Genomic DNA, 8,754 nt, shown 5'->3' on the forward strand with positions numbered 1-8,754 from the left:
GAGGCACAAGGAGGGGTTGGGTTTACCAGCTGATCCACAGTCTTAAACAGAAACCTGGGTTTGTGTTAATGTGTAGTAATGAGTTCAGAAAAATAGTGTGTTCTTGCATCCTTAACCATGTTATTGTAGTTAATTAATAAATCCTTCAGACTGAGGTAATGGACTTGGAGACAGGATTTTTTCCATCAGCGCTCTGCTTTCCTGCATTCCCTTTTTAGGCTGCGAATGCTGTCATTTATCCAGGGTTGCTTACTCGCTTTAGACATAGGCCTAACCTTTAGAGGAGCAGTAATATTTAGTGACGACAAGCAGATATGATTGAAGTGATCGACCAGATTGTTGGTGTTGGAATCAGACAGGTGTTGGCTTTGGCTCTGAAAGAATGCGCAAAACTTTGAAACACTTTGTTCATTAAAGATGCGAGAACACGGAGCTTGGTGAGGCAGCATGAGTAACAGGTGAATCGCAGCTAAAAACAATACATCTGTGGTCAGATATGGTCATGTCCACTAATTCCACAGAGGAAATGCTGACACCCAGGGTAAAAACCAAGTCCAGTGTATGACCACGGTTATGTGTTTGCCCTTTGACATGTTGTTTGAAGTTAAAAGAAGAGGCCATATTTCAAAAGTCAGTTGCATTAACATTGGTGGGATCATCAACATGAATATTAAAATCATCACAAAGAACAATTCTGTCATAATTTAAAACCAGAGTAGATAAAAATTCAGGAAGTTCTGATAAAAATCCTCCAGGCGGTTTTGGGGGGCGATAAATTATAACAAATATGATAGGTTGCAGCCCTCCAACTTTAAGAGCGAGAACTTCAAAGGAGTTAAAGTCATCACAGCGTACTTGATGACATTTTAAATTTTTCCTATACACGCTCGCTAACCCACCACCACGACCACTGACCCTCGGTTGACTAAAACAATCATATTGAGACACAGTTCAGCTAGCTGGCTATAGTCATTCATTTGCAACCATGATTCAGTTAAAAACATAAAATCTAGATTTGCAGACAAGATAAAATAATTTAAGATAAAAGTCTTACTTGAAAGTGATCTCACATTGAAGAGAGCCATTTTAAATGAGTTTGGTTTGGGTGCTGGAGTTGGTGCAGTTGTCTTAATCCTTAAGAGATTACTAATATTTCTGTGTGGGATGTGCACATTTCGGTTTACTGGTCTATTCGTGATGATGACAGGAATAGAAGTCTTTGGAACAGCGCTGGGAGCAGACGGCTTTACATGCCAGCAGGTGGAGACAGTTCTTAGTGGCAGTGAGGCAGAGTTCTGTTCAGTGACCGGTGGTGTGTCCAGGTGTGCTGCATGAATGATTAGTCATTCACGTAGGTCATGTGTGGACCGCACCACATGCTGTATGTGAGGAGCTAACATTTCTGAGCCCCGTTTGTTTGGGTGAAGTCCGTCTGTTTTAAAAAGAGACATTCTTTGCCAAGAAATATTAAAGTTATCGACATAACACACACCGTGAGCCCTGCAGGCGGACTGGAGCCAGTCGTGGAGGCCAAGGAGTCTACTGAAGCGGCCAGCACCGACCAACTGTGGGAATGGGACCAGAGATAAAAACGGACTTTCCACACTGCTTTAAAAAGTTAAAAAGAGATTAAAATCTGATTTTGTCAGCTCAGACTTCTGAAGAGCTGTGTCATTTGTTCCCACATGGACTATCACTCTCGTGATGGAGGATGGGAGCGATGGCATCAGGTCCTGGAGTTTTTTTTAAATGTCAGCTGTGGTGGCACCGGGGAAGCAGTGAGTGGTAGCGTTAAAGAAACGGATGTTTCTGGTTATGGAGTCACCAATTATAATTGGAGTCACCAATTATTATGTGTGGTTGGGGAGAAAAGAGGATGATGAGATGCCGGTTGTGGGGTTCCAGAGCAGGACTGAGGAGAATCTGCTTCAACACTGCATGCGGACAGAGGATGGAGTGTGTGAGCTGCCGAGTGTTGTGTTGGAGTAGCAGTAACAGACCTGAGAGGAGGGCTACCCGACGGTGCAGGGTAGAGACGGCCTCCGGAGCGTCTGAGCACAGCCTCCTTGATCTGCCGAATTATGCATCCACCTCTTTAGGTCCTTTTCAGACACTTTGCTGTGCTCATTGATCAAACAGCGTTATCACCACATATATTTAGGCTACTAGGCCTATATTTAATGGTACTTCTACTAAGTGTATTAAAATATTAAAGACTCTTAACGTTCATAAAATATATACTTCGAATCATTTAACACCATTGATGGAACCCACAAAGAATATTATAGTATTTGGAGGTGCATGCATTTCTCGGCAGGCAGGCAAAACGGTCACCGTTTGCCACCAGTGCAGGAGACGTAGCCGGTGGAGGAGATGCAACAGTTTCGGCAGGCACTGTCCGCCAAAAGAGATCCGTATCCGGGAGACTCGAAGCCGCAGGTGCATCCGCTGGATGGACCGGAGTGTCGTTAGACAGGGCTGCATAGCGGTTGGAGAGGCCGATGTGCGGAGGAGAGGCAGCCCCGTCCAAGCCACTCTTGCAGCCACGGACCACCACTTCAGCCCAGGTTGACTGATGCTTCGGAGTCGAGCAGGAGGAAAGCCTTGGAAGGTTAGAGGGGTACCATAGCATGGTGTCCTGGATGTTAGCGGTTGAACTAAGAGAAACAATCTGTTTGGCTTGTGTGTTGTCCAAACAATAATGCTGCGATGATGTGTTGAGAAGAAATCCGCTTGACACTGTTCTTGATCATAAAAGTTTATTAAATCAAGGAGTTCAGCGTCAATTACAAGCTCTGCAGCAGCTTGGAGAGGGACCCAGCCCGATGGCCACTCTGTCTTTCTGTACATCAAACATAGCTTATATAGGATGTGTTTAGGTATCTGTTAGGTACCAGAGAAGGGTTTGAGTCTGCAAAATAAAGCTCCAACACATAGAAGGGTACAGTACTATTCTGAGGTAACAAAACAAGGGGTTAGAGGTCAAATTCTATAGAAGGGTTCAGTCCCTACATAACCACCAATCACTGCTCTCCCCTTAGGAGGTCACTGACCCTCTGTCCTGCTGCTTCAGTGCTATTTTAAACTGTTATGAGTCAAATGCACATGTATTGGACACCACACTTGTACTGAAGCCACATCCATAAAGCCAGTCTCCAGGGAATCTTTGTCTTTAAGTTCCTCTGAAAGTCGTCGGATGTCTTCCATAAGGTCAGCAATCTTTTTGTTCCCTTTCTTAAGGAGCATGCAGTCCTCATGGGGCAGAGTTATTTCGGAGCTTTGTTGTGGTCAGTAGCTTTGATAGCGTTTTTACGGTCATCTATCTTAAAATCCATGTCGGATGACTAAAATCCTTAACCCACATAAAAAGTTAAAAACTTAAGTTAAATAAAATTATATAAAAAATGTAACATAAAAGTGTGGATTAAAACTGGATAAGAGTGATGCTCCCTTACTTTAACAAGGGAGGCTGCTGTTCGTTTTCCATTCCTTACCGACAATTACCATTGGTTCCCTTTTTTAATCATGGTCACAGTTTTTCTCTAACCTTAACATCATAGTTAATTTAACACAAACATGACCTTACTTTAACACTAACACAGCCTAGCCAAGCACTTAATCAAACCAAAGCTCTGGGAATGGCCACAATCATGGATAAAAGAAACCAACGTTCACTGTCTGTTGCTAACAGGAAATGAACATCAGTCTCTTGCTGACGCATCCAACCAACACAACCTCCTCCTTCTGGGAACTCTGTGGATCTATAACAACATCGCCCTCCTTCCTTCTATAGTCACAGTGGACCAGATCATTCCTACAGCCACTATAGGGCTTTGTCACTTGAATGTGCCATTTTTTGCTATTTGCTGAAACGACAGATGCTCTTTTTATTCTTGGGTGAAAAGTCTAGAACAGGCTGAAAGTTACACTTTAAACATGGGTAATATGTTCTGGTAATATTGTCTTATTAAAATGTGATATATGGTATGAATAAAGTGTTCAAAAACTCTTCTTAAAAATCTGTGTATGCTAAGGCTTGGCTAGATGAGTTCCTGCACCTAAAGTTCACAAATTAACAGTTCCTTCTGAAACTCTCGATCTCTCTTTCTGTCTTGCCTGCAGCCTTGAGGACTTCTTTAAGGCTCACACCTACAAGGTGGGCAGGTGTGGCCCATTAAAACTTTCCCCAGAGAGACATGTTAATACAGTGAGCTTTTTATGGGTGATATGAGAATGAAATGGAGAAAGAATGAAACAAGGACAGTCAGTCAATATTAATAGATGTAATAACTTTATCAGTCCTCAAAGAAAGGGCCCTACATACGTCTATCTGTGCTGCACTCCAGTCAGGACTGTAATGACTGTTCTCACTTAGTAAGCTACATGCAACCACTGTAAATGGGAGACGCATTTTTAAAAATTCATTTGACCTTTGTTTTATTAATCCTGTTTGGTATGGTGACTATTCTTACATACAGTTGGAAACGCCTACAGCTGATGGATGTGCTATGTAGGTTACAAGCCCATTAAACAGCGCATATCATATTGCTGCACACACATCCCCTCTGGAAACAATTATACGGTATACCGTACCATCTCCGTGTTCTCTCATTACTGCATTATCAGAATAAACGCAGACACAAACATTATATTACTGGTGCCTAATACAGATAATACATGTGTCAACTGCATACATTTTCAGGGAAATCGGAAATTAAGACCACAATATGTAATTAATTAATCCATAATATGTAGTGCACTTAAAAGGAATAGTTGGACATTTTTAGGAAATACTATTATTCTCTTTCTTGCAGAGAGTTAGATGAGAGGATCCGTACCACCCGTATGTCTTTACAGTAAAAATGTAGCTGGAGCCGGCAGCCTGTTAGCTTAGCTTAGCATAAAGACTGGAAACAGCCCACCTAAGTCTGTCCAGAGGTAACAAAATCCACCTACCTGCACTTCAAAACCTCACAAATCATGACAACTCGCCATCTTAATATTTATCAATTGAGAATAACACACTTGTTAGGCTGTGAGATCTAGTGGCCATTTGATGGTAACAAAGGAAAAACTCAGGTGGCATAGTTTAAAGAGCAACAAAGTCTGCATAAGGAGCTGGTTAAGTGGGATGTTTCAAGAAATCCCAGGACCTCAGAAGACTGAAGTTCAATTCATATGTGAAAGAAAGTCAAAGTTGATTTATTTAGGCTACATCATGTGACTTACATAATGTACTTGTTTTAACACAAACCACAATCTTTTTCCCAAAACCTAACCTTTTTGTTGCCTAAACCTAACCAAACTACAACGATTTCACAACGCTTACTATGCATTAAACATCACGTGACTTAGGTCACATGATTTAAGTAACATACTTAAGGTTCTGTACGCCTGACCTGTTGGTTGAGCGGACCTGCGTGTAAGAAACATAAACATACCACATACAATAATAATGTCAAAAAAGTAGCATTGCTTTAAATGTTTTAACAGCTAGCTAGACAAATGCTAGCTGTTTCCAGTTTTGTGCTAAGCTATAAGCTAACCTTCTGCTGGCAGTAGCCTAGCTACAAACTTACCAGATATGTGAGTGGTATCAATCATCTCATCTAATTCACGGCAAGAAAGCTAAAAAGTGTATTTCCCCCAAAAAACAATTTCTTTAAATCTTGTAATGTAATCACAACCACCAACAGAATATTTGCAGCTCAGGATGGAGTCATAATTCTTGTCGGCTCCATTAAGGCTTGTGGCTCCTTGAGGTGGTAACACACGCTTTCATATTTAACACCAACAAGGAAGTCTCATTAAACAAAAATGAACAGATGTTAATCTGTAGAAAGTTCAGGATATGAGACTGCAGATCTCTCTCTAGCTATATATGTTTGCAGTCCCCGTTCCTGCATCAGCCTTGCTGCATAAACAATAATCACATCTTGTGTTTTTGAGGGTTGTCACCATAAAAGCTTCTGTGTTCTCACCGGTCAGGCCATCTTTCACAGGAACAACCTTTACAAATTATTTATGTTTGTTTCTTTCAGGAGAAAGAGGGGGGAAACAGAGTTCACAGTGCACCCATCAAGATGCGCAGCTGAAGGGTGCTAATGTGAGTTAGTTATGTAAACATTTCTAGAGATTTCATAGAAATCCTGACCTCTCTCTCCATGGTGGGGGACCAGCCTCACTAGTAAAAGTCAATGTCAGTGTTTTTCAAGTAAAAGGTTTTTCACTTGTTTAATTAGAGTACTTAAGCAATGTGAATTTCAGCTGTTTTATCATGAATGTAGCCTACAACATATATTCTATACTAACACTGTGACAGAGAAAATTATAGGACATGCGTCCCAGCTTTAATGAAGACTTTGACCATCCTACAGGTATCTTTCACATCATTTTATTTACCCAGATCTGGACATGTCTACATTTGTCTTGATAAGGAAATGGAGAGGTAGTCCTCACACTGAAACGTGCAAACTCCCAAAAAGTCTGATTCATGTGAACAAAAATGAGACAAATAAAAGAATAACAGCTCCATCTACAATTATCCCAGACAAATGTACATGCTCAGGTAAACTAATGTCCTAAAAAAGAACATTGGGAGGACATGTATGGTTTTCATGTGCATGGTAAAATATGGATTAAGGGTGTTATTTTGTATCATGTCATTTTTGTCTAGGCTTTGTAGCCTGGTGTTGGTCCAGGTGCATGTTTGGCAGACCCTGGGATTAAATTAATTGTGTTTAATGCATATTTTTTTCCTGCCTCTGTAACTTCGTAGCCTACTTGTCCTGCATACATGGGATTTCATAAATTGTTTCACTTATGGGCTCTCGGTATCGTTAGTCTGTCTTTGTCGTTACTTTCCTCAGTGTCCGTCACCTGTTCCGAAGTCGTCCCGCTGTGACAAAACATAGTCACCGTTGTGTTCCCGCTGTCCTCGCTTCCCCCGGTCTTCATAACACAGGAGACGCTCAGCTTTACGTTCAGCGGGCTCTCCTGCTTCAGGTGTCCGGCCTCGTTGCTCGCTATCACCGTCTCCACCGCTGCGCTCACCGTGGTCCAGCAGCCTTGTCCGCGGCAGCGCAGCAGGCGCAGGAAGGCGTCTCTGAAGTCCGCGTTGAACGCATAGATGATCGGGTTGAGGGACGAATTACTCCAGCCTATCCACACGAAGACATCGAAGGTTTTTTCACTCACACAATAAGGGCCCCGCTGGGCCCCCGGGGCCCCCGGTCCGGGACAGAAAGGCAGAGCGCAGTTCAAGACAAAGAATGGCAACCAGCAGCAAACAAATACACCCATGATGATGCTCAGAGTTTTAAGAACTTTTGTCTCCTTTCTGAATGAGACTTTGAGCTCCCGGTGTGACTGACTAGTGCGCTGAGAATCAGAATTAAGACGGATACGAGATTGATATTGGTTGGCACTGATTTCCGTGGACAGGTGAGGTAGTAGTTCAGTTCCGTCCGAGCGGCAACTCTGCGCGTGTTCCGCCGCCCGCTCCAGGGAGGATATCATCCGGATCTGTATCTGGGCTATCTGGTAGATGCGGGTGTATGTGACAATCATGATAGCCACGGGAATGTAGAAGCTGATGAGGGAGGATGAGATGGCGTACGTGCGGCTCAGGCTGGAGTCACAGCTCCCATCAACACTTTCACCGCGAAACGTCAAGTCCTCCCCAGCCGGATCACCGATCTCCGCCCGGTGCCAGTTCAGCTGCACGGGGACGAAGGAGATGACCACGGAGACTGTCCAGGTCACGCCGATCATAACATAGGCCACCTTCTTGTTCATAGTCCTCTCATAGCGGAAAGGGCTGGAGATGGCCCAGTATCGATCAACACTAATGACACACAGGTTGAGGATGGAGGCCGTGGAGCACATGATGTCGCAGGCCAACCAGGTCTTACAGAAACCTCCAAACGGCCAGAAACCAGCCACTTCAGCCACAGCTTTCCACGGCATGACAAGCACAGCGACCAGGAGGTCTGACAGAGCCAGGGACACAATGAAGGTGTTGGTTACTTTTGCGCGCAGGTGCCGGTAGCGATAAACGGCGGCGCACACCGTGAAGTTGCCTAAAAGCGTCCAAATGATCAGCAGCGCCAGGATGCAGCCCGTTAAAACTCGGTGCGCCGGTAACCCCTTTCGGCTGCCTCCTACCAGTGCCAAGCCGGTTGTGTTATTCATTGTCTGGTCCTGCGCTCGGCCATGTCAAACTAAAAAGACACGAACGGCATCCATTCATACCACTAACAGAAAACAATAAGCGGCAAAATAGTCACTCAGAGTGAAGAGCGTGCGTCCTGCTCCAGTAGGACTGATCTGTGTAGCTGCTCTGAGCGCAGAGCAGCTTTACTGAGGAGCTCATGCACCACCAGCTGGTCCTCACTGCTGACAACAGAGCGCAGAGAAGCGCAGGGCTGAAAAACATGTCAAGCTATTACCTTAACTGTGTTGATTCACTTTCATTCAACTAAAATGAATTAAAATAAAAAATGTGAGTGCGTGTAGTAATTTGGTCACAAATGACAAGGCATCCAAGATGATGTCCTCCATCGCACTTCACATCCCATCCAGCTGCCAACTTGGACTTATTGTGAAGAACAGATATTAGACTTATTCACCTTTTTAAGAAGTTATTTCATTTGACTTATGTCACTGGACCCATTCCATTAACTTGGTTTTGTGGACATGGATAGTCCTGTTTTCGCATTATGAATTGCTTTATTTCTATAAACAATGTTCCAT

The 8,754-nt window shown here is 43.5% G+C and overlaps 1 protein-coding gene across 1 annotated transcript; it reads right to left on the minus strand.

Moving 5' to 3' along the window:
• Positions 1-6,816: 6,816 nt before the first annotated feature.
• On the minus strand, positions 6,817-8,193 carry LOC123969683 (D(1) dopamine receptor-like). The gene has a single exon (XM_046047303.1). It carries the CDS (start codon positions 8,191-8,193, stop codon positions 6,817-6,819), a length of 1,377 nt encoding a protein of 458 aa, XP_045903259.1.
• Between the last annotated feature and the right edge of the window lie 561 nt (positions 8,194-8,754).

This window comes from Micropterus dolomieu, linkage group LG04 (genome assembly GCF_021292245.1).
Source record: "Micropterus dolomieu isolate WLL.071019.BEF.003 ecotype Adirondacks linkage group LG04, ASM2129224v1, whole genome shotgun sequence".
NCBI lineage: Eukaryota > Metazoa > Chordata > Actinopteri > Centrarchiformes > Centrarchidae > Micropterus > Micropterus dolomieu.

Coding starts and splice junctions, on each gene's coding strand:
- LOC123969683 (XM_046047303.1), bottom strand. CDS start 8,193: ATGAATAACACAACCGGCTTGGCACTGGTAGGAGGCAGCCGAAAGGGG.